At 43.4% G+C, this 27,416-nt stretch overlaps 1 protein-coding gene across 1 annotated transcript in view; it reads right to left on the bottom strand.

Annotated features, from left to right (window-relative positions):
* The window catches only part of EVA1A (eva-1 homolog A, regulator of programmed cell death), a 356,598-nt gene that overhangs the window by 276,336 nt on the left and 52,846 nt on the right, over positions 1-27,416 (bottom strand). The window contains exon 2 of the mRNA XM_040427455.1: positions 11,094-11,308. Within this exon, the coding sequence (XP_040283389.1) occupies positions 11,094-11,308 (215 nt within the window). The remainder of the gene's footprint in view (positions 1-11,093; positions 11,309-27,416) is intronic.

Here is a 27,416-nt window from a genome sequence, read left to right as displayed (position 1 = left end):
AAAACGATCATCACAAAATAGGCAACCTATTGCAATAATACATTTTTGTGTCAGTTTTAATATTTAAGAAATAAAAAGCTATAATTTTATATTTTTTTTGAAATAATTAGCTGCTTTCCTCCAAATTAAATCTAAAAAAAAATAAAAATCTCTAAAAAACATTGTAATAAAGAGTCCTAAGTGTCAAACAAATAAAAAAGCTACGGTCACCAAACTACCACGTGCACAAAATCACAAAAAGTTGCCTGGACATTCAGGCCTTTTTTGGGCCCGGACATGGAAGAGTTAAATATGTGGGGGTTTTTTTGTTTTGTTTTTAAAGAATATTTGGTGATGCTGTTCTACATTCTCCATGTCACTTTCTATAGTTAAATAAAAATCCAATAATCCTGCAGTTTTGACACTGTGCTTAATAATAGACGCCACTTCTAGATCTGTACAGATCACTTTCCAGAAGTCATCTCATTATCACAGGCAGGATTACAATGACAGATATCACAGATAGATAGATAAAATAGATACCAAAGGATCCACCATTCACAATAGGTGATATCACAGCTTATATACTTCCTCCTGACCTCAGCACAGAAAACTCAAACATAGAAGTCAAAGAGGTCTCCTCCTGACCATTCTGTCTATGGCCCATAGGGCTGCCGTAAAGGATATCTCGAATTGCTCATGCAAGATGGCTGCTCCCATAATCATCCTGTGGATAGGTCATCAATATCACAGCGGCAGGGTTTCCGACTCGCTCATCACCTGTTTGAAAAGAATGCAGCTCTTGTATGAGCGCTGCCTTCTCTACACTGTTTACCTGCTCGCCATTGCAACCACAGTGGTGAGCAGGTGTAATTACAACTAAGCCGCCCCATTCACTTCAATGGGATAGCTCCTTCCTATTCAAGTGAATAGGAAGGAGCCATCCCATTGAAGTGAATGGGACAGCTGAGATGTAATTACACCTGCTCACCACTGCGGTTGCAATGGCGAGCAGGTAAACAGTGTAGAGAAGGCAGCGCTCATACAAGAGCTGCATTCTTTTCAAACAGGTGATGAGCGTGGGTGCCGGGAGTTGTAACCCCGTCTATCTGATATTGATTATGTATCCTGAGGATAGGTCGTCAATATAAAAAAAGCGGACAACTGGCAGAAAAAAAAAAATACACATTCCCTTTAAATAGGTTTATATCCAAGCTGTCCCAGCACCATCATATCTGGACGGCCTCACAGACACGAGATTGTTCTCAGATCCAATTGAAACCAGTGGGATCCACCATATCTATGACCAGTGGTGATGAAAATATGTTCTAACATACAGTTTCTATGTGAAATTGAGGAAGTCACTGTAAATCGTCTTTTGGTGTTTAGGTGGAAAAGTGGCTGTGAAGTTACTGAGGAAAGACAGGACCAAGCGGACAACGTTTTTCTTGGAGCTGACTACGTCAATTTATCTCTCTAAGTGCCCTAACATTATAACTACATATCCATTCTTTATTGACACTATGGATTACTACGTAATGACTCAACAGCTAGCAACGGCAGGCACCTTGTATGATCTTATCCAGGATCAGGTAAGAGAGGTCTAGCCCATATCTTCTCCTACATACAACATACACATCTGTCATGTGATGTGAGAAAGGGCAACATCATGTCCCATCGAAATACATTGAGCTCCAGCAGCTGCGAGAGGCAATGCAGTCAGCAGGGCTCCAGATACCTGTGACAACCTACCAGGACCTTATTGAGTCACTCCCATCCTGTCTAGCTGAGGTTACTCTGGATATTAGCTGGTGGTCAGAATAATGGGACTCAACTGTGTATATACAGGGAGTGCAGAATTATTAGGCAAGTTGTATTTTTGAGGATTAATTTTATTATTAAACAACAACCATGTTCTCAATGAACCCAAAAAAACTCATTAATATCAAAGCTGAATATTTTTGGAAGTAGTTTTTAGTTTGTTTTTAGTTTTAGCTATTTTAGGGGGATATCTGTGTGTGCAGGTGACTATTACTGTGCATAATTATTAGGCAACTTAACAAAAAACAAATATATACCCATTTCAATTATTTATTTTTACCAGTGAAACCAATATAACATCTCAACATCCACAAATATACATTTCTGACATTCAAAAACAAAACAAAACAAATCAGTGACCAATATAGCCACCTTTCTTTGCAAGGACACTCAAAAGCCTGCCATCCATGGATTCTGTCAGTGTTTTGATCTGTTCACCATCAACATTGCGTGCAGCAGCAACCACAGCCTCCCAGACACTGTTCAGAGAGGTGTACTGTTTTCCCTCCTTGTAAATCTCACATTTGATGATGGACCACAGGTTCTCAATGGCGTTCAGATCAGGTGAACAAGGAGGCCATGTCATTAGATTTTCTTCTTTTATACCCTTTCTTGCCAGCCACGCTGTGGAGTACTTGGACACGTGTGATGGAGCATTGTCCTGCATGAAAATCATGTTTTTCTTGAAGGATGCAGACTTCTTCCTGTACCACTGCTTGAAGAAGGTGTCTTCCAGAAACTGGCAGTAGGACTGGGAGTTGAGCTTGACTCCATCCTCAACCCGAAAAGGCCCCACAAGCTCATCTTTGATGATACCAGCCCAAACCAGTACTCCACCTCCACCTTGCTGGCGTCTGAGTCGGACTGGAGCTCTCTGCCCTTTACCAATCCAGCCACGGGCCCATCCATCTGGCCCATCAAGACTCTCTCATTTCATCAGTCCATAAAACCTTAGAAAAATCAGTCTTGAGATATTTCTTGGCCCAGTCTTGACGTTTCAGCTTGTGTGTCTTGTTCAGTGGTGGTCGTCTTTCAGCCTTTCTTACCTTGGCCATGTCTCTGAGTATTGCACACCTTGTGCTTTTGGGCACTCCAGTGATGTTGCAGCTCTGAAATATGGCCAAACTGGTGGCAAGTGGCATCTTGGCAGCTGCACGCTTGACTTTTCTCAGTTCATGGGCAGTTATTTTGCGCCTTGGTTTTTCCACACGCTTCTTGCGACCCTGTTGACTATTTTGAATGAAACGCTTGATTGTTCGATGATCACGCTTCGGAAGCTTTGCAATTTTAAGAGTGCTGCATCCCTCTGCAAGATATCTCACTATTTTTGACTTTTCTGAGCCTGTCAAGTCCTTCTTTTGACCCATTTTGCCAAAGGAAAGGAAGTTGCCTAATAATTATGCACACCTGATATAGGGTGTTGATGTCATTAGGCCACACCCCTTCTCATTACAGAGATGCACATCACCTAATATGCTTAATTGGTAGTAGGCTTTCGAGCCTATACAGCTTGGAGTAAGACAACATGCATAAAGAGGATGATGTGGTCAAAATACTCATTTGCCTAATAATTCTGCACGCAGTGTAGTACAGAATAGAATATCTCATGATACTTATCTTATTTCTGCAGGTTGGAATTCCAGAGGAAGCAGTAAAGAGATGTGCAGTGCAGATATCCATGGCTCTTGACTATACAGTCATGTGAAAAAATTAGGACACCCTTTGAAAGCATGTGGTTTTTTGTAACATTTTTAATAAATGGTTATTTCATCTCCGTTTCAACAATACAGAGAGATTAAAGTAATCCAACTAAACAAAGAAAACTGAAGAAAAGTCTTTTCAAGATCTTCTGTAAATGTCATTCTACAAAAATGCCTATTCTAACTGAGGAAAAAGATAGGACACCCTCACATGTATTCCCTCTTAAATTGGCTCAGATCTCACACAGGTATATCACACCAGGTGCACATAATTAGTAGATCGTTACTCTGCATGTTGAATGAGGCTTGCCCTATTTAAACCTCAGACATTTAGTTTGGTGTGCTCCTGACTGTTGAAGTGAGAGTGAGCACCATGGTGAGAGCAAAAGAGCTGTCAGAGGACTTCAGAAAAAAGATTGTAGCAGCCTATGAGTCTGGGAAGGGATTTAAAAAGATCTCAAAAGATTTTGAAATCAGCCATTCCACTGTCCGGAAGATAGTCTACAAGTGGAGGGCTTTCAAAACAACTGCCAACATGCCCAGGACTGGTCGCCCCAGCAAGTTCACCCCAAGAGCAGACCGCAAGATGCTAAAAGAGGTATCCAAAAACCCTAAAGTGTCATCTCGAGAACTACAGCAGGCTCTGGCTACTGTTGATGTAGAAGTACATGCCTCTACAATCAGAAAGAGACTGTACTAGTTTAACTTGCATGGGAGGTGTGCAAGGAGGAAACCTTTGCTTTCCAAGAGAAACATCGAGGCCAGACTGACATTTGCCAGCGATAAAGTTGACAAAGACCAGGACTTCTGGAATAATGTTCTTTGGACAGATGAGTCCAAAATTGAATTATTTGGACACAACAGCAGAGGACATGTTTGGCGTAAACCAAACACAGCATTCCAAGAAAAGAACCTCATACCAACTGTGAAGCATGGAGGTGGAAGTGTCATTGTTTGGCGCTGCTTTGCTGCAGCAGGACCTGGTCAGCTCACCATCATAGAATCCACGATGAATTCTACTGTGTATCAGAAGGTGCTTGAAGAACATGTGAGACCATCAGTTAGAAAATTAAAGCTGAAGCGGAACTGGACCATGCAACATGACAATGACCCAAAACATACTAGTAAATCAACCAAAGATTGGCTGAAAAAGAAGAAATGGAGAGTCCTGGAATGGCCAAGTCAAAGTCCAGATTTGAATCCCATTGAGATGCTGTGGGGTGACTTGAAAAGGGCTGTACGTGCAAGAAACCCCTCAAACATCTCACAGCTGAAAAAGTTCTGCATTGAGGAGTGGGGTAAAATGTCCTCAGACCGATGTCGAAGACTGGTAGATGGCTACAAGAACCGTCTCACTGCAGTTATTTCAGCCAAAGGAGGTAACACTCGCTATTAGGGGCAAGGGTGTCCTATCTTTTTCCTCAGTTAGAATAGGCATTTTTGTAGAATGACATTTACAGAAGATCTTGAAAAGACTTTTCTTCAGTTTTCTTTGTTTAGTCGGATTACTTTAATCTCTCTGTATTGTTGAAACGGAGATGAAATAACCATTTATTAAAAATGTTACAAAAAACCACATGCTTTCAAAGGGTGTCCTAATTTTTTCACTGTATGCATGAGAGTGGATTTATCCATTGTGACCTGAAGCCAGACAACGTGTTGCTCATGGACAAAGACTGTTACCATATCAAGTTGAGTGACTTTGGTTCGACTCGATGTGTGGGGACCCTGGTTTCAGTCGTGTCACATATTATCCCGTTCCCGTACATGTGTCCTGAGTTGTGTAACTTAAATGAAGGAGAATATTTAATCTTAGGTCCCAGTGTGGACACCTGGTCTTTTGGGGTTATTCTCTTTAATGCTTTGACTGGATACTTACCCTGGAAGCATGCAATGGAAACAGACATGATATACCTCTACTGGCAATGGCAAAAAGATCTAGGCTTTACTTCTCCACCAGCTCATTGGAAGAAGTTCACATGGAGAGCCTTATGCATGTTCACACAACTCCTCGCTCAAAGCCCCTCTTCTCGGCATTCAGTTCGCTCCGTCTTGATCTACCTTAACTTCCCTTGGAAAGTTGGTGTCTTGGAATATTTGGCAAGAGAGTAAGTGGATCCGGTAAGAGTTGTTGCAGAAGACAGCCCAAACTTGGATGGCTTATTGGTTTCCTATAAAAATGTGTGCTAAGGCCCACTGGTGCATCATTTATGCTTCAAGTCAAGAACTTCTTCAAGCTTTATTACAGCATTACTTCCATGACTATAGGTGCAACAAGCCCCTGAGGAGCCTGTGCAAAGGATGTGGAGTAGTAGTGGCCCTGATGCGATAATGTGTCACGGTGTACTCTCTCAGGCCGTTGCTCCATGGAAGTGCAGTGAAAAGTTGGGACAAGGAATCTGTCCTGGTCGTATTGTTGTTTGACAGTGACGCTGTTGCCGTGCAGACTGGTCCCTGGGGCAACGTGTACTTTTCAGTTTGCATTGCCACTTCCCCTTTTAGGTGTATCTCCCTGCTGTTTGGTGAGCGAGGGGTTAATCTTCTAGCTGGTGGGGATTTAGGCGTGTCCTGGGTGTGGCCACTATGTGGATATTACCTGTGGCTTCCTGGCTGGAGTCAGTTGTACTCCAGCCTTGTTTGGTGATGGAGCGCTGCTTCTTTCCTGGGTGAACTTGCCCAGTCCTTGAGGGCCACCATGTTGGACATAGTTTGTCTCCCTTGTATCCTCTATGTACCCCCCCCCCCCTCCTCTTTCTTGTTGTATGTCTGGTGTGGGTTTATGTTCAGGGTGTGGTGTATGTCTAGTGCGTTGTTACATGTCTGGTCTGTTGACGTTGTGTCCAGCATGTCTGCTAGACATTTCCCCTGTCTGTTGTTTCCTCCTAAAGGAATTTGAGATCTGTCCCAGAAAAAAACGTTTCAGTCTTGTCCCCATTTATTGTCAATCGGGACAAAATGTAACTGAACAGAATGGAGTGCTCCAAAATACATTCCGTTCCGTTTGGTTGCGTTCCCATACCGGAGAGCAAACCGCAACATGTTGTAGTTTGCTTTTCATCCTGGGATGCGGAGCAAGACGGATTCGTCATAACCATGCAAGTAAATGGGGATGGATCCGTTTCCTCTGCCACAATAGAAAACGGATCTGTCCCCCATTGACTTTCAATAGGGTTCATGATGGATCCGTTTTGGCTATGTTACAGATAATACAACCGGATCCGTCCATAACGGATGCAGATGGTTGTATTATCAGTAACGGAAGTGTTTTTGCTGAACCCTGCCGGATCCAGTAAAAACGCTAGTGTGAAAGTAGCCTTGTGTGTATGGAGATGATATTAGGAAAGAAGGATCGGCCCAACTTGTTCTAAGGGGAGATATGAGGCATCTGGCAGTAGATTAGTCCACTCTCCTGAAAGCTTGGTTGACCCAAGAGTTGTCAAAGAAAATAGCTGTCAGCAGAACAAGAGCTCGGCCAACAACTATTGAAGTTGTATGGGCCACAAAGATTTACTGACAATGTGTGCCATTTTTGGAGCAAAATATTGGGGTCACGTATACCAGCAATGAGGTGGAATACATGTCTGCCAAATCTATCATACCATGTGCACCATTTTGATACATTTGTACAAACAGGTCATTTTCAGCATCTCATTAACTGATGTATTGCAGGACACTATTGATAAATGTCCCCCAGAATTGTAAATGTAATATCATAGAGTATTAAGAAAGTTTATGTATAGGTAATGCTGATGACCAATAAACTGATTGCTGGCTGAAAATTTATAATGATTACGATCTGCTTGGTTTCCATGAACAGTTGGTTACCAAAGTGAATGATGTGTAGTTGTGAGCGTTCATACCAGATGAACATGGCAGCCCAGAGGAACATGGCAGGCCAGTTAAGTAAGCTTCCCTTTACAGGTCTGGTCAAGTCAAGTGCCAACAATACCCCCTATCCTTCCATTCTTGCACAGCCCCTTTAATTCTGCACTCCTCAGCCTGGGTATTACAGATAAGTTTTGCAAGAATCTTATTGCCAGCCTTGGGTTCAGCAGAGAGAGAGAGAGAGAGAAGATATAGTACAACCCCCAACATTGCTAATATCCATACATCGCTGTCGAGGAAGATTTTCACTGCAATTTGTTTGTAACTGTGTTTTAATAGAGTTTGATGTACTACAACTCCCATTCTGCACTTTAGTAAAGAGAGACTTGTTTATTTTCTACACCTGGCCTCATTACTGACTCCAGCATCTACATCTCCTGCCTTGCACCCATAAAACATTCATACCACCAAGGGCACCTCAACTATCATCATGCAGGAGCCACAACATCAAGGTGTGCCCAGATGGAAGAAAGGGTGCTCCCTTCCTCTTACTGCCCGGAGCTAGGCAGCATCGGTGGGAGGATTATCATTGTTGCAGCCAGAGCCACTACTACTGCCGTCCTCCTCATTGTTCCTCCCAGGACATGCATTTATAATGTAACTCCCATCATCTATTCAGTGAAGAGAGACTATATTTCCAACCACACAGCCCTGGTCATTGCCTCTACCATCTGACAGCCCCTGTCAGCTTGTCCTCCTGCCTTGCACCCCACTGACCATCCACCTAACATCAAGGGCAACCAAGCCACCACCAGGCAGGAGACCCCAAAAGTCCAGGGTGTATCCCGAGGAGATGAAGTGTTGCACCCCCTCCACTCACTGCGTACACGGCCCAGGGAGCACTGGAGCACCTGGACATCTATGGCCACCATCATTGCTGGAGTCACCACTCCGATCCTTTCCACCTCACCCCTCCCTCTACAGGCTAGCCTGCGGTACGTGCATGTGTTGAGAATGAGGATAGAGGAGAAAGTCTCGGGCAGAAGCCTTAACAAAAGTATCGGGCAGCTGAAATCCAACAGCCTTATCTCTCCTGACATTGGCTGCAATCAGTTGTAGACTAAAGGCGCCCATACACATTAGATAGCAGTGATTTTGGGGAACCGGCCAACCATCTAATGTTTATGGGGTCTCCTACCCCATAAACATTAGGATGGTTGGCCTGTTCCCCAAAAATAACTGCTATCTAATGTGTATGGGCGCCTTTAGTCTACAACTGATTCATTAATAATACACATTAGCCACGCATCCACGTCCACCATTAGATAACATAAGGCTACTTTCACACTCGCGCTTTGGCTTTCCGTTTGTGAGATCCGTTCAGGGCTCTCACAAGCAGTACAAAACAGATCAGTTTTGCCCTAATGCATTCTGAATGGAAAAGGATCCGCTCAGAACGCATCAGTTTGCCTCTGATCAGTCTCCATTCCGCCCTGGAGGCGGACACCAAAATGCTACCTGCTTGACGAACCTGAGCCAAACGGATCCGTTCTGGCACACAATGTAAGTCAATGGGGACGGATCCGTTTTCTCTGACACAATCTGGCACAATAGAAAAATGATCCGTCCTCCATTGACTTTCAATGGAGTTCATGACGGATCTGTCTTGGCAATGTTACAGATAATGCAACCGGATCCGTTCATGACGGATGCATCCAGTTGTATTATTGTTACGGAAGCCTTTTTGCAGATCCATGACAGATCCGCAAGAAACACTAGTGTGAAAGTAGCCTAAGGGTGGGTTCACACTAGCGTTAGGGATTCCGTTATGGCTTTCTGTTCTAACATGGTTATAACGGAATCCATAAGACGGAAGGACGGATCCGTTCTTCTGCCCATAGACTTGTATTATGACGGAATGCAAAACGGAAGCCTTTAAAAGGCATTCCGTTTGCTTTCCGTCCTAATAGAAGTCTATGGGAAAGCATAACGGATCCGTCTGGGTCCCGTTATGCAAGATGGAAAACAAAGTCCTTTCGACAGGACTTTGTTTTCCGTCTTGCATAACGGGACCCAGACGGATCCGTTATGTTTTCCCATAGACTTCTTTTAGGACGGAAAGCGAACGGAATGCCTTTTAAAGGCTTCCGTTTTGCATTCTGTCTGGGCATTCCGCTATTTTCCGTTATAACCATGTTATAACGGAAAGCCATAACGGAATCCCTAACGCTAGTGTGAACCCACCCTAACTCGTTAAGGGGCAATTATTTCCTGAACAGAATGAACTTGTATTCCGGACTCTGATTTCATGAAAAACCAAGACACTTTTCAGTCTGTCTTCAGGAAAACACAATAGTTTGCTGCCTGCCAGCCCCATATTTGCCGACTGTCATCTCTGTCGTTTTAGCCTCTGTTTAGATTGCAATTGGCATACAAAGGCCGCAATAAAACCTGCTGAAAGCCCCAGCACTGTACACACACAGCCTGAGGCTACGCTCTTACACAGGTAATTGACTCCCAGCCCCAGCAAATGGACTATATCAACATAAAGCAGAGGGATCTAAAGGGCCTATTAGACCGCACCATTATCGGCAAATTATCGGGAGCAGGCATTCATGGGAAAGCAGCAGATGAAAGCAGAAATCTCAATACCGGAAAACTAAAACGCTAGCGTGAAAGTAACCTTAGATCATTAAGTGTCCAGAAGCTGGGATCAGCAAAAGATCATGAGAGCGAGGTTCCTGTGTTCCCCGTTTGGAGTGGTGGTCCCACTCAGCAGAGCACTGTACTCGGTTGTCTCATTCCATCCCATAGAGATTGAATGTACCGGTAGTGCGCTATATGGTACATATGGATATGTGATACATGCTGTTCATGGGCCAACCCTTTTAAGTTACGTCTTAAAAGAGCACATCCCAAGAGATTATAAAACAAGATGCTAATATCAGCCAAACATATGCACAGCACAGAAGACATGACTTAATGTTGTGGTCCTGGGGGAATAGTAGAAGACCAAGAATCTGTATCTAATAAGAGCTTTTCCAAACTAGACATGCCCTCTAAACCCCTTATAAACATTAGACTGTTGTCTGCAGATTCCAGAAGTATCAATAGGACCAGGAGGACACACAACCAATGGGAAGAAACACAAAAACTGTAACATCCAGATGGGAAAAGACAGGTGCATTTAGTTAACTTGGTCTTGGAGTTTAGTCCCTTTATAGCATGTAAAGCACCACATATACAATAAAGGGTTTTATAACACCATCATTCATTAGGAACACCCTACAGGTGTGAAGGGCCCTTCATTATCGTAGCGTAAAGCTGGCCATACACATAAGATAACTCATCCAACGACTCTCTCAACTGATCCTCCATACATATGAATCCTCAGCCAGGAATAAAAATAGGAAAAGAAAAGGATCAGGCAATCAAATCAAACTTGCCCAAACCTTATCTTCCCTAACATCTGCCATTGGGGGGGGAGGTGGGAGGCCCCATTAGATGGTCATTCGAACCTGCCAAAATCAGTAAAATAGGTCTAATGCAGGGGTCCGTAACCTACGGAACTCCAGCGGTTGTGAAACTACATCTCCCATCATGCACACTTGCTTGGCTGCTCTCTAAACTCGCACACAAGTGGAAAGAGCATGCTGGGAGTTGTAGTTTCACAACAGCTGGAGTGCCGAAGGTTGCTGATCCCTGGTCTAATGTGTATGGTCAGCTTTAAAGCTGAAGGGACCTAAATTATAATCATATTGAAGGTACCTGGAGTGCAGTATTGGTAGAACAGGACACATCTTCTTTTACGAATGTAGGATATGGTTGCTTGTGACGTGTTGGGCACATCTGATGACTAGGCAAGTTCCGTCCATAGAAAGTAGACTGGATGCTGATGGTGGTTTTGTGAGGACATCGAAGCGAAACATATTCTCCATCACAGGCCCGTAATGTATAATTCCTCAATATTCTAGAAATATAACCTGCCCGAGAAAATGTACAATTATGTTGTAAATTACCACAAAATTATTCTTCAAAATTGTGTGTAAAATTTGTGTAAAATTCACAAGATCATTTCATATTTTAGAGCTCAAAAAGATACAAAAAGATGGATTTTTATTCCAAACTCCATTGTCTGAAAAAGGGAAAATATGGTATGACAGTAAGTAGTGTGACACAGTGAGGGGTTGTGTCTGGCAAGGAAGGTCTTTTCCTCCCAGCATGTGCGGCTGGGCTGGTTTACAACCAGGTGAGGTCAAATACCGGACCGGAGTTTAAGGGGAACCTTTCACCTCCAACAAACATCCCAAGCCGGCAGCAGTACCTGAGAGTAGCCAGCATGTTTGTAACGATCATTTTCTTCCTACAGGCAGATGAAGCAAAAGCTGTAAAAATGTTCTTTAATCCCCTGCCCGGCACGCTTCTCTAGTCAGGCTTTAAGTCACGGAGGCAGCGGCCTCCTTGCTTCAAGTCACGATAACTATGCCCCCTTCCCTGCCCCTTCGCTGTGACTGACAGCGCTTATGCACGACAGTTCGGCTGGCTTTGCTGAACTGCCGGCTGTCAGTCACAGCGAAGGGGCAGGGAAGGGGGCATGGTTACCATGACTTGAAGCAAGGAGGCCATTGCCTCCGTGCCTCCATGACTTCAAGCCTGACTAGAGAAGCGCGCCGGCAGGGGATTAAAGGACGTTTTTACAGCTTTTGCTTCATCTGCCTGCAGGAAGAAAATGATCGTTACAAACATGCTGCTGGCTACTCTAAGGTACTGCTGCCGGCTTGGGATGTTTGTTGGAGGTGACAGGTTTCCTTTAAGTGCCGGTCCGAGATTTGGCAGCACCGCAGCACCTGGCTGTCCTTAAATAGGCAGCTGGGTTTAGCAGAGATGTCTCTGTTTTGGGTTCTGAGGCTTGGTGCCATGCTGGAGAACTGAGAGCCGCATGCTGGGGAAACAGGCCCCCTAAAGCCTGCTGTGGACTACTGGAGGCAGAACTGCCAGCAAGGTGACTTGTGTTATATGAACTTTCCATTGTGTGTTATTTAACACCAATACTGCAGAGTTACGTGCTGTTGTGTGAATAAACACTGACGTTTTGAGTTAAGAACTTGTATTTTGCCTCTGTACTGCACCTGCTTACCCTATCTACCACAATTGGTGGAGGATGCGGGCAGGAGCAGTGAGGCTGGCGTGAACACCGATATTTTTGGTTTCTGAATTTTTCAGGCACAGTTGTATGTCGTACATTAAACCAGCTGTATTACAATCAGTGCCCCATGACAAAATAGAGGCTGTAGTGAAGGCCCTCATGGAGACTAATCTGCAGCAGCGAGAGATAACCTGCAGCAACGCAAGGCTAATAAACAGCAGCAGGAGACTAACCAGTTGCTGCTACAACATGTGATGGCTTTGCAGACAGCAGGAGCAACCCTGAGCGTCCACGATGCCCGTAAAGCAGTCCGTGCCTCAATTCCTAAGAGGACTCCCGCAGACGACATCGAAACCTAGCTGGCCATGTATGAGAAAGTGGCCATCAGGGAAAAGCTACCCCATGACCAGTTCGCTGAGGTCGTCGCTCCGTTCCTGGCATCTGATTCCCAGCGGGTGTATTTCGACTTGCCGGACAATCAAGCGGCCGACTACCAAAAAGTAAAGGGTGAGATATTGGCAAGACTGGGGGTGAATGTGTTGGTCCGGGCCCAGCGGGTACATCAGTGGGGGTTTAAGCTGGCTGAGCCTGCGAGGACCCAGTATTATGACTTACTCCACCTTTTGCAAAAATGGCTACAGCCTGATGTGCTGATTCCCATGGCTATACTGGATAGACTATTGGCTGATATGTTCTAGAGGGCTCTGCCACCCCCTCTCCAGCACTGGATCGGCCAGGTGTCTCCTGGCAACGCCATAGAAATGGTGGAGCTGGTGGAGCGCTACTAGGTTACTAAGACTGTTACAGGGGGTTCTTTTGGGAGGGGGGCAGTCAATCCCAGTAAATCTCCATCCCAGACCCGGCGACTTGTACCAACCAAATCCACCCGGGGTGTACCCTCTACGGACCTGGCTCCGATAGTCTGCTGGCGGTGTCAGGAACCGGGCCATCAGGTGGAACCCATGGATACCAAGTATGGCTACCGTCAGTCGCTATATGCCAGGAAGCTGTGTGTAGCAGGTACCCCAAAAACTCTAAACCACCTGTGTCAGGTGGAGGTAGGAGACACTCCAGCAGAAGCTCTTCTGGACTCAGGGAGTCTGGTGTCCCTAGTAAGGGCTCCCATGGTACGGTCAGCGGAGTGTACTGTCCGGAAAGTCAGGATCATGTGCATCCATGGAGACTTAAAAGACTATCCCACCGCCCTGGTGTCTCTAACCACAGAGCTGGCAGATGGACTCACGAAGTGGCAGTTGCCCCAAATATACACTACAAACTTATAATAGGGAGAGACTTTCCAGATTTCCCGGCACTGTAGCCTGCTGTGAGAGTGACTGATACCCATGAGACAGGAGTAACCCTAGCAGAGTGGCCCGGCTCATGGGGGAGACCAAAACACTGGGAACCTGAGACCGAGGGCCAGAGGTAGGGGTGACCGCCACTTCGGTATAAGAGAGGTAGACAACCCCGCTAAATGTGATGGTGGGAGACGTGGAGGACTTGCTGCCGGGTCCTGAATTGGCAGACCTCAATGTCTCCGGGGATCATTTTGGTACCACCCAATGTCGGGACCCAACCCTATCCCACCCCTGGGAAAATGTGTTAATAGTAGATGTGAACCACAACAACTTGGGGCAGAGTCAGTGTTTCCCCGTTTTGTGGTTCATCAGGATATGTTGTATCGGGTAAACCAACTACGGGGTGAGCCTATTGAACAGTTGGTGGTCCCCAAGGCTTATCACAAACTTGTGTTAGATCTAGCCCACCAACACTTTCTCGGGGGTCACCTGGGGCTGCAGAAAACTCAGGATCGTATACTACAGTGGTTTTACTGGCCCAGCATATTCAAAGAAGCGGAAGAGTTTTGTAATTCTTGCCCGACCTGCCAGATAACTAGCCCCCAACCACATTTCCGTAGTCCCCTAGTATCTCTCCCAATTATCGAAGTACCGTTCGACCGAATTGCTATGGACCTCATAGGCCCAGTACCGAAGTCCGCCAGAGGGCATCAACACATCTTAGTCATTCTAGACTATGCCAGTCAGAAGCCGGAGGCAGTGCCACTGCGACATACCTTGGCCAAACTCATAGCTAAGGAGTTAATGGAGATGTTTTCCCGAGTAGAACTACCTAAAGAGGTTCTGACTGACCAAGGGACCCCTTTTATGTCCAAGGTGATGAGGGAACTATGTAAGTTGCTGCACATAAAACAACTACAGACGTCAGTTTACCATCCGCAAATGGATTGTCTGGTAGAATGGTTTAACCAAACATAAAAAAATATGTTGAAAAAGGTAGTGTCTAAAGATGGGAAGGACTGGGACCTCCTTCTGCCCTATCTCATGTTCGCAGTGCGAGAGGTGCCCCAGCCCTCTACTGGGTTCCCGCCCTTCAAACTGCTATATGGCAGACACCTTCGGGGTCTCTTGGACGTGGCCAAAGAGGCGTGGGAACAACAACCCACTCCACATAAAAGTGTAATTGAGTACGTTACCCAGATGCAAGATCAGATAGAGACAGTGTTGCCTCTTGTTAGGGAGCATATGGTAAAGAGGTACCGGCCCCTCTGCTTGATGCAAGAGAGGCGGCTGCCACAGTAAAAATTGCTGACAGCCTCTCCTCTAAACAGACTCAGGAGGCCAGGGAGTCCTTTCGTCGGAACACGGATGTGTTCTTAGACCTCCCTGGGCGCACTTCCATTATCCAGTATGACATTGTCACTGAGCCTCAGGCAAAAGTCCGATTAAAACCATACCGGGTACCCGAGGCTCGGCGACAAGCCATATCGGAGGAGGTGCAGCTAATGTTGCAGCTAGACGTCATTGCGCAGTCAAAAAGTGAGCGGGCCAGTCTTATAGTATTGATACCCAAGCTGGATGGGACGTTGCGGTTTTGTGATGACTTTCGAAAACCTATCGAGGTTTCCAAATTCGATGAGTATCCCATGGCCCGGGTGGATGAGTTCATAGAAAGGTTAGGACAAGCCCGGTATTTTTCTATTTGTTGGGAAGAAAGTTCCACCTGGTGACCTACCACTCCCCTCTCAAATGGATGAGTCAGGCCAAAGACAGTCAAACGCGGATGCCCTGTCCCAGATGTATTGTCTGGCGTGTGTCCACCCCCTCAGGGTTGAACAAAGGGGGCAAGTATGTGACAAAGTGAGGGGTTGTGTCTGGCAAGGCAGGTATTTTCCTCTCAGCATGTGCGGCTGGGCTGGTTTCCAGCCAGGTCAGGTCAAATACCGGACCGAAGTTTAAGTGCCGATCCGGTTTTTGGCAGCACCTGGCTGTCCTTAAATAGGCAGCTCAGCAGAGATGTCTCTGTTTTGGGATCTGAGGCTTGGTGCCGTGCTGGAGGGCTGAGAGACGCATTCTGGGGACTACTGGAGGCAGAACTGCCAGCAAGGTGACTTGTGTTATATGAACTTTCAATTGTGTGTGAATTAACATCAAGACTGCAAAGTTACGTGCTGTTTTGTGCAATTGCCTCAAGTGTGAATAAACACTGACGTTTTGAGTTAAGAACTTGTATTTTGCCTCTGTACTGCGCCCGCTTACCCTATCTACCAGAGCGAAACCCCACAGTAGGTACAGTTTGTCAAAATGAGACTTGGGAAAGCTGTGATCAGCTTATCTTTAAACTGGACCTGTCAACATGGTGGGGTGTACAGGTCCTCTAGATGACAAAAATCATGACATAAACACAGCATAAGTATCAAATACTTGTACACAGAAGAGAAGAAGATCACAGTGAATCTCTTTGGTACAAACGCCCTAGACTAAAGGCCATGATTATGATTTGCTTGTGCAACATACAACAGCCCTATACATACAGTACAACAGCCCTATACATACAGTACAACAGCCTATACAACATGCAACAGCCCTATACATACAGTACAACAGCCTATACAACATGCAACAACCCTAAGATTAAAACCAGCAAGTGAACAGTCAGGTCTTGAAGATTGTGATGACTAGGTTAGGCTACTTTCACACTAGCGTTTTAAATTCCGCAATTGAGATCCATCATAGGATCTCAATAGCGGATGAAAACGCTTCACTTTTGTCCCCATTCATTCTCAACGGGGACAAAACTGAACGGAATGCACCAAAATGCATTCCGTTCTATTTGGCTGCACTCGCTTGTTCATCGCGTAATAGGATCGCTCATGCGGTCACCTAAAATCATTGTTTGCCACAATGATCCTGTATGGGGATGAGCAATGGCATTAGTGACCACTACTTGCCAAACTGTGGAGGAGATCTCTGCATGAAATGTGGTGGTCTTCAGTGATGAGCAGTCAATTGTCGGGAAGGAACTTTTCTTTCCTGACAATCGTCTGCTCAGTTGGGCAGCGTAAAGGAGCCTTAAGAAGGGTTGATGATGTCGCATTGCGTCTGTAGATTTGACTGCAGAGACCTGGTGATGTCACAATGAGGGGCAGGATTATCTGTGAGGGGCTGGTGAGATCATTGTGATGCTGCTTTGAAGTTGGATGAGGGGGGGGGGGCATTTGCACAGAACACTAAATAACTTTTTTACAAAAATGTCTTCTTAACTTCTTGTCAAATGATAGGAGAGACACACAGCTTAAGAGAACAAACTCTAAAGAATTTACTTTAAAAGACAAGCAAACATACAGGAAGGACTCACACAATAGTGGATGTACAACAAGACAAAAGGCGATAGAACGCCATGACTGACAGCAGCATAAAACTGTGCCCTAAACACAAGTATTTTCCTGTTATCAATCAGTTAGACCAACCTGCGAATACCAGACATGAAATAACTTTTTGGGCTTTTCTCCTACATGCATACTGCCATTTTGGTTCGATTATCTCCTCTGCTGTAATGGTTAAGATGGCTGCGTACATTATATACGTGCCGCCCGAGAGTGGAGATGAGCAATAAAAATTCACTTGGTCCTGGATTTGTGTTGCATGTTTGTAGAATTTGGCAAATAGGGATACTGATATCTCAGAGCCTGTCTCACACTTTCCCCCTATCTCTCTCTCTCTCTCTCTCTCTCTCTCTCTCTCTCTCTGCGCCATCTCCATTGTAACAAACTTTCTGCTGTGAAATCTAGAGAAATGTTGCTAAAATGCAATACAGTAGCCCCATTCAAGTGAATGGTAACTATCGTAGTAGTTCTGAATAAAGAACTCTCCATCTTCCGATGCACTCTGTGGTGCCAGAAGCAGAAAGTTTAGATTTTCATTTTTTCCCTCAGACAAACAGAAAACAACCTTCAAGGAAATATATAACAAAACACGCATGCTATATATATCATAATAACAGTTCGAGTTCCATTTTTCTTAACTCTGAATATCCAGAACAGACAATTGTAGCTGTCTTCAGTCACCACTAGAGGGAGCTTATGAGCTGAGTGCATAAAAACAGTACGGGGTAAGCTGAGCTCCACCTGGTGGCGATTGCTACAATTGTAGCTGCCTTCAGTCACCACTAGAGGGAGCTTATAAGCTGACTGCATAAAAACAGTACGCGGTAAGCTTCTGAGCTCCACCTGGTGGCGATTGTTACAATTGTAGCTGCCTTCAGTCACCAGTAGAGGGAACTTAGAAACATAGAAACATAGAATGTGTCGGCAGATAAGAACCATTTGGCCCATCTAGTCTGCCCAATAGGTCAACTTATGAGCTGACTGCATAAAAACAGTACGCAGTAAGCTCCTCAGCTCCACCTGGTGGCGATTGCGAGTAGCCAGAATTTAATCTCCTAATTTCATAGAGATTTTTTGGACCTATTTAGATTTTTTTTCCTAAATGGAGTACAATAGTGGAAAACAAAAAGGAGTAAGACATGGCAGAAGAACAAGTAGCTCCCTGTAATGTTATATAGGAAAAAAGCACATTTCCCCCACATAAAAGAACCTATTCTAGCGTGTGACTGTACAGAGGATTGCTGCAGATAAGAGCTGGCAGGATTCCCCGGCTTTCATTCATAAGATTAAGACGAGCTCAGTTACTGTCGGTTGAAAATAAACTTCATTCTTCAGATTGAGACGGCAATAACTAATTACTTGGCTCTCGTCACTTTAATCTTTTACTACTAAACCTGAACCAAGGGCAATACAAAGGAGAAGCGAGCAGCTTTAGCGCTCCTCCCAACCTATTTGTAAATATAGGCTCTAAGCCGACGTTCTTCTTGAACGCTTAAGGGCCCGTTCCCGGGAAATGAACAGCATATTGCTTTCGTCTTGAGCTGTGAGGAAAACCACAGATTCCCTGCAGTAAAGACCTATAAGGAGCAAGGGGCTAGTGGTTTCCAACTTGTGGCTCTCAAGCTATTGCAGCACTACAACTTCCAGGATACCCTGACAGCTGCAGACTATATAAAAAAATGTATTTTGTCTGCCTCTCCTCCCTCAGCAGGGATATGGCTCCTATGTCTCTGGTTTGGAGGTGGCTTGCTGCAGTATTAAACCTTCTTCTATCTTCTGTCTGAAATCTAGACTAAGTAATGTGAAGTACCACCCACTTAACTAAGCTCCATCCCTTCCAACACTAGTCGATCATGGAAAGAACCGCAGGAGAGAAGAAAACATTGGACGATATAGTGCATGGACAAATCTGAGACTCCACCAAAGTGGTCTTTTCATATGCCTCTGATATATCAGAAGTTAATTGTTTTGCCTAGAGTTCCCCCATTAACATATACTGTATGTCATGAGGAACACAAGATTGAAAGTGGAGAAGGCCTGTTAGCTGCTGTGCGCCATTCAGGAAGCTTTTAATATTTCAAATGACCCACTGAACTCAGGAGGTCAAAGATAATGTTTCAATAGTCGAAGACTATAATTTCCTGTTTCTGGTCTTTTATTTAAAATATAGTTTTTATTCTTTATTTATTAAACAATACACAACCACGAAAACATAAAGTGAAAATTTAAAAAATACATATGGAGGGCAAATGTATTTAAATAAAAGACCAGAAACATTATATTCAGGAAGCTTAAAGCATCCCTGTACTTTCACAAAATTTGATTTAAAAGAGATATGTATCTAGCAAATTTCTAAATCACTGCATTTAAAAAATCTGCCTGCATCCACCTGAAAAAAGCTGCAAGTAAGGCCACTAGGTGTCTCACTTCCACCAAATTGCAAATTGTCAGGTAAGTTCCGTCCCTAGTAATAGAGACAAAGTAGACAGCAGAGAGGAAGTGGGGGGTATGTTAGACCTAGCTGAGACCTTGAGCCTGATAAAACAACTGCTTCTACACTGCTTCTGAAGATTACAGGCGCCTCCTGTGTGTCTGTAAGTGTGATTACCTGTTCTGTGAGCTCTAGAGCTGAAAACAAACATAGTGGGCCATAAGGGAAAGGACGTCACAGCAATACAATGCAGGTTTCACAGACGACATATTTTCCCTGCTTCTCAGTGAAATGCATCTAGCTGTGCAGCTGAAACAGTTAATAATATGGCTTAAAAAGACATTAGGGAAGACCAGAAAACATCTGCTCCTTCACAGTTATGATTGTACAAAGAAGCACATCCATTCTGCAAACTTTTTTTTATGAAAACTCAGGTAGGCCTTAAACATGGAAGATTAGACACACAGGCTGTGGCTAATTTTTCGTCTGTACGTCCTATACCTAAGTACCCACACCCTCTAAACCAACTTACAACTTCAAGGAAAGCTTTTGCTCAAATCTACCTATGCATATGATACCCTGTTTGATAAATTACTGATAGCAAACTCTGCAAATTAAAGCTAGCCATACACTTGAGATAAATGCTGACCAAATTCCCCAGTATTGTCACCGACTGTAAGTCTAATGTGTATGGTGCTGCCCAGTCTCTCCATAGTGGAAGATATGGGGGAAAAAAAGGATCAAGCAGTTGGATTTCAACATGCCAAATCCTTAAAGGGGTTGTCCAAGTTCTTAGTGTTGTAAACTGCAAAAAGCCTGAAAATAAAAAACTGACATATTGTTTTGGCGACAGCATTAATGAGCGTGCATGGATATGGGATGAGGAGGAGGAAGGGGGGTGAGAGGACTAGCTGCTTACCGCTATCAAATTTTTATGGGAAGCCTAAGTAAAGTACCACACACAGTGATAACAGTATCAGTGATAACATCACAGTATTGCCCAGTGACCACATCACTAAGCCCACCACACACAATCAACCCTTATATTGTCCCAGCCATATGGTTCCAGACATCCTGGACTGTTTCTCTAGTGCCATCTATAGGTGGCTAACTTGAAGTCGATGCCTGACCTTTGATACAAGATTTTGGGTATCTACTACATCTGAGATCTCTATGCACAGTTTTGGAGTTTTGTTGTCATAGTGTTGGTTTGAGTGACAACCAAGTCTCAAGGCTTTTTAAAGGGTTGGTCATTGACTTAAAGAATAGCCGCCTATAGGTAGCCCTAGAGACACAGTATTGTTTCTTCTAGATAAGAGCTACTTTGCATACTTTTATCCCATAGAGCATTGCTCTAAAAATTCTCTACCAGCCAGATCTCCTCAAGACGTAGCAGTGCCCTTCAAGAGTCAATGAATCTTGGTCAGCTGTTTGTCATGGGTTTGGATGGTCAAGAACATATTGGAGAAAACTTGGTATACATAACGACCACCATTAATGAAGAATACCTTTTTTGTATCTAGCATGTTCTTAATTTTATTTTAAGTTGAACAGAATGGACCGTCTTATGGGGAGGAGGATGAGGATTATCATTTCAATCAGCTGGGAGATACAATGTCTGCTTTTTATCTATGCCCAATTTGTTAAGGACTTTCCAGCCAACATAGGAAAATTTGAATCCTATTCTTGGCAGCACAAAGAACCTTGAATGGACCCCAGACACAGACTCTCAGCCGACAGTTATCTGCATGTAAAAAAATGTAGGATTCGCTCCGATCATCTTTCCAACACCTGTCACTCTCCCGCCAGTGAATGGCTCCTATTGTATCAGCTCCACTTCCTGCAGATTTACCTGGAGAAATACAAAACCATTGCACCTTTGGTGATGCCACCAGCACAAGAGCTTACTGTTCATGGACTTGAAGGAAGAGCGGTGAAAGCCCACCACATCAATATGAAATGGAGATTGTAGAATCTGAAGGACGGCTACTTATACCGGGGTCAACCATCAATAGGATAGATGTGTAAATTGTGGATTATATGAGCTGTACTGTTTAGTCACTATTGGGTCGTAAAGAGTCATTCCATATGGACACAGGGCAATCTTTCAAGGAGCTAAATTTTTATTTCAGCCATAACTTTTAATATATTGTTATATTTTTCCGTTGATTTTTTAATGGGATGAGTTATGCATTTTGAGGCATTATTATAAAGGGAATATACATTAGTGGTCAATCTTTTTAATACTTTTAATCAATTGAAGGGACATAGGCATCGTGAATGCGCGCACATAATGGAGGACTCTCTTAAATATGTCCTCTCAATGCATTACATAGCCGGTTTTTGGGTGTACACCAGAGAAATGGGGAATGCCTGACCTGGGCTTCAGCTGTACTAGTCATGCATTAGCGTAATTAATCAGGTCCTTTTGAAGGCGTTTCCAAGATATTACACTGATTGAAACAGCGCCACCACTTTCCATGGGTTGTATCCGATAAGGCCGGGGCTAAGCTGCAGTATCATACATCACATGTGGACATATGTGGAGCTGATTGCAAGACGGTCTCTTTCATTATATCTCAGGATGGAGAACAGATTCCATTGTCTTTTTGCCCTGGAAGGAGATTTTTCCTACGCTGATTGTTAGCCATGGCTAATTAGGCCCTGTTTACATCATGCTTTTTGCCTTCATTTAACATCTACATTAGATGGCTGTGACAGATATCTAACAGTGGCATCCATCACCCATCGGCTATAATGGCCTTTGTTTAAAGCCTATTAGATTGCATGATAATCGGTAAACATGTAGCCTCAAACTGTTCAATCAGTGCTCTTTCACAATAACATTTTCCACTGGTGGTAGCCTCAAACTGTTCAATCAGTGCTCTTTCACAATAACATTTTCCACTGGTGGTAGCCTCAAACTGTTCAATCAGTGCTTTTTCATAATGAGAATTTTTATCTATTGCTGTGCTTACATGCCCATGTAAATGCTTCTTTGCAAAAGAGACATACAAAACTAGTCTCCTCCTGAAATGAGGAATCCAGCTCTTTTTGGGTAACTACCCTCTAACAGATCTGAGCAAAGAAAATTTGCTTAACTTCCTGAGAGGCTTTGGCTGGGGTACTATCTTTTCTTACTGAGGGTGCTGAGTATGCATGAGGAGTATCGTAAGCCAGTCAACACTATATGAAAATTAGCACATCCTACATCTGCTGGCATCAGATCATCATGTAGCCCCGGCCTAAAAGTCTGCGGCATGACAGATAATTACCAATTTTATATCTAATGTTCAACTGAATTGTGATCATTGTAAAATAATTGTTCCTTCCCTGTAATCCCACAGATCCCCATGAAAAGCATTGACGTGTCTACTGAAAAATGCAAAAAATGTCTTATTTAAAATGAGGAAAATCATTTGTATTTTCAGCAGATACTTGGTATTTTTCCAATTTCGAACATCAAGAATAACAATTTCTACCCTTGGTACAGAGGAACGCAGGCTCAGGCTTGTAGATGTCCTAGGCAGACTTTCATTTACGCCTCTTTTTTTTACCTTCACTGTGGATCAGTGTGTCAGCAGTGTTAGTCTAACACCTTTTATAATCTCTTATATGCATTATACTGTGTCAGGTGAAGGAATCTGACACCTCATGCTCACCGCACCCATACACCCATGACAATTGATTAAAAATGGTCTAAATGGTGAAATGGCGCATGAAATCCTATCACACTGGTCTGACCTCTCTTAATTTTGTTTCACATTGTTTTGATGTCACACTATTTCTGTTGGCTCTATCACAGATGACATATAGCCATGTTGTGTCAGCACTAGCTGCCCCTCAAAAGGCACAAAGCAGTGAACTATATAAATGGGCAGATATGTATTCAAATTTAGAGGGTTTTAAGTGGTTTTAAGCTTTCCTGGTGGTCTAGGGTAGTGAAGAGGTTAATATTTCTGCTATGGTTTGGTGTCTTGAAGGGTTCAATGCCCTGATCCTTGTAGCTCTAGGATATTGAAGGAATTTATGGTAAAATGTTTAATCTCTGCAACTCAGGAGGTCCAGGGAATAAAAAAAAAGGCTTAATGTCAGCATTTCAGTGATCTTCGGCAGTAAAATAGTTAATGTTGAATGCCTGGTGGCTTAGCGGATTGCAGGGATTTATGGCAATAACCCTGGGGTTTAGGCAGAAAAAGGGTTAAAGGCTGCATCACTAAAGGTCTATGTCACCGCCAGTTCTGTGAGAAGATCTGGCAGACGTTTTTCTCTACCTCTTGTATGATGTTCTTTGTTTTGGTTTCACTTTCTCATCTCCTTTCCTTCTGCTAGGTGTCACTTATTTCAACTAATCGTCATCCTTTATAATCCCTCCCATACTGCCTCACTTTGCGGTTTATACTAGTTCCTGGATGAAGTGTTCACTGCTGGAGGCTGCTTCTGCTGTTTGTACAGATAAGTCTTTTACTTTATTGTGTTTCCTTGTTGGCTTGATTCTAGGTGACCCTGACTCCGTCCGTATTAAGTGCAGGGAGCCGGTGGTCGTGTCCCCTCACTATTATAGGGTTTTCAGGTGTCACACAGTAATAGGTACGCGGGCATGCAATCGTCTACCATACAGACCCTTGCATGTGCATAGCAGTCAGGGAGAGCTCTTAGGGTTTTATAGGGCTCACCTATAAGCTCCTTAGTTTGGGATCAAGCCAGTCGCTCGTTTAATTATATGTTCCAGCTATCTGCTAACTTCATCCGTGACAGTCTAAGTAAGAAAAGGGACTCATGTCAGAAACCCCTGTGATATAGGGCAGTGAAGTGACATCCCTGGTGGTCTAGGATATTAAAGAGATTTATGGCAACACCCCTGGGAGTCTAGAAAGTAAAAGGGTTGAATTCTGCATCTCTGGATGTCTAGGGCAGAAAAGGAGTTAATGTCAGCGTCTCCTGTGATCTAGGGCAGTAAAGTGGTCAATATCAGCATCCCTAGGGGTCTAGGGTTTTCAATCTAGTTGCTTTTAATATTGATGGCTATGACTTTGCCATAGACATAGGAGCAGCAAGCAGGAACAGAGACAGATCATCAATATTAAAAGCCCGGAGAACCCCTTTAAGTAGTGCTTACAGCGATATAATTTATATTTTGGTTGTAGAGGAACATGGATTTCTTTCAGAAACAGCAACAAACCTGTTCACAACTTGAGTCTGCTGTCTTGCTCTGTGAGTAGGTACAAGGGAGTTTGACTACAGTATATCACCTTAATGACTGCAAGATCCAGCAGAGATAAGACAACAAGCTTCTTCAGGAATGGGAAATATGTGCAGAGAAGAATTGTGCAGAGATAGAGAGGAAATAATGACGCTTAAAACACTTCAATCACACATGTTTGACTAGCGGAGAACAAACATTTCCCATTCATGCCTCAACCAGGTATAAAGCATAATAGATTGTGCTGGCTTTTCATCAGGACAGCACTCTACGCCCAGATGTAATCAATGACACTGAACTGCCTGAACACATAATGTCCTCTGTCTGGAGTCACCAAAACCTCATGTCATTTCAAGAACATAAACCTGAAGAACAATCTTCAGTAAGAATGTTTCAGATTCACTGCATATTTTTTTATTGGTATTGGCTCAACATGGACAAATATACTCTATGCAGCTTCTTCTAGAGTCATGATCAAGGTACACCTGTAATAGCTTATTCGACCAAGAGCTATTCCTTATGAATTCCCAATACACATGCATGCTCAATCAGCCTCCTTCCACAGCAAAGTATTGTGGATAGAAATCATCATCTTGGAGACCCCAATACACATTAGACAGTTGGCGGGCCCCATTGAATTTGGAGTGTTCGGGCGATGAAAAATTGATGTGCTTGAGTACCTTTAGAGTATTGTATTATTAGCTGTTTTCACATTATATACACCCAGTCAATTACCACTGAGAAGTTGTCTGGTTTTATAAACAAAAAACTTCTGAAATCTTATTAAAGAATTTTAAGTTAATAACTAAGGTCCTCCATTCAAGATCATCATTTATTAGCCAGAGCAAAAAGTGGCTACAAAAAGTGTCTTTCTTCCTGGAGGACCTAGTACACTCATTCCATCTACAGTATATAATTCTTCACGTTTTCAGGGGGTGTACGGCATGCCAGGTAAACATCTGCTGCCAGATTCCCTGACAGATTCCAACTCAAGAACCTTAGCTCTAATCAACCTACCAGGTGAACCTTCTATGAAAAGGAGACTGTCCATAGCAGAAAACTCTTTTAATCACTCCCAAAATATATTGCGAACCTTGATTTGAAAGTCTTCACTATAACAACTATGTCCACAGTGTAATTGGCATTGCATACTTTTCTGGAATCCATTTTTATTTTCCGTCTTGCGGGTGGTCCTTTGTGTATTATGCAGGATGTTTGTAGAAACTAGCTAAGGTGGTCACAAAAATATCTATCTTCCATACAATAGACTGTCTGCTCATTTCTGCACAAACTGTTTTAGGTCCTTCCTACTCAGGAGCCAGGATTCATGAGAAGAAAGCTTCAAGATAGAAATCATTCAGTCTCAGGACATGTTTGGATTCCAGCATGTTTTATCTGACACGACTTGATAATAGCCAAAAAACATGTACATCCTCTGACTTGCAAGTGCATTTACCAGAAAAATGATTGTGGGGGTTTCCATATTAATTGTTTGTGCTGGAGGAACTGAAAAGTTAATGCTCAAGTTTTCTGCAGGGCAATGGAGAATAAAAGGGTTCTCATTGTCCATGTCACCCAAATTGTCAAGCAATTTAGTGCTCCAGGGCTTATAGAGCCCATTGGGAATGGTTCTTGGCTTTAGCTTAGAGTTAAGGTGGCCATACACATTAGACAGAAGTTGGTTGATGGTTCAACAGCAGTTGAACAAACATCTGATGAACATTCGGCCATACACATTTTATTGGCCGTTACACTTATTCAAACTGGCCATACACGTTCAATGAAATCTGGCTATGGATGAAAGATGCTTTTGGGAACATTCTTACAAAGAAAGAACTTTAGTCCACTAATGACAGAATGATAGATTGCTCGTCCAGCGAAAATATTAAACACAGCCGACTTCTTTACTGACGATCATTCGTTGAACATTCATTTTGGCTGAAATTGTCACCTATAGGTCCCAAGTGGTAGACCCCCCAATACATCAGATAAATTAAACAAACCTTTCTAGGGCTTCCTTGATTCATCTCTGAATCTGAATATTTTTTTCAACCTTTTTTTTGTGCAACATCTCCCTTTCACTATAGACTCACCATCTAAACACATTTCAATGGTATTTACATTTCAACACTACAATCTGCACCTGTTTTCCTCTGTACACAGTCATATCAAGTTTCCCTATTTATCTTGGTTTTCTTGTGTGCAACGAGATAGTCCTGTCATCCATAAATACTGATATGTTCACTTCACATAGCATATTCAAAATTTCATATGTCACAGTTGATTAGCGTTTACCTATTCTATACATGCCCCTATAAGAATACTCCTCATTTTGTGGGACAGTTTTATGCCTGTGGCCTTCTTGATTACTGGAAGAAAACCCAAAATTGTATTACCAGTTGTCTATACTGGTATTCCCTTGGTAGACAAATGGATACTTCCATCAAAAACATTTTTATAACATATTGACAGCCTATATGAATATTTAATGTACTTTTTGTGTTGATGGTTTCCTAGATATAATTTTTTTGATGTAACTCCATGTATTCTACTTCCTGTTCTGGTTCTTTAACTGCCACTTGGTTTGCATTTTTAGCACAGCAAACAGCTTTGCTTAAAGGGGTTCT

Source organism: Bufo bufo, chromosome 4 (assembly GCF_905171765.1).
Source record: "Bufo bufo chromosome 4, aBufBuf1.1, whole genome shotgun sequence".
NCBI classification, from domain to species: Eukaryota; Metazoa; Chordata; class Amphibia; order Anura; family Bufonidae; genus Bufo; species Bufo bufo.
The sequence above is the reverse complement of the archived record's forward strand: the minus strand, read 5'-3'. Positions and strand labels throughout refer to the sequence as shown.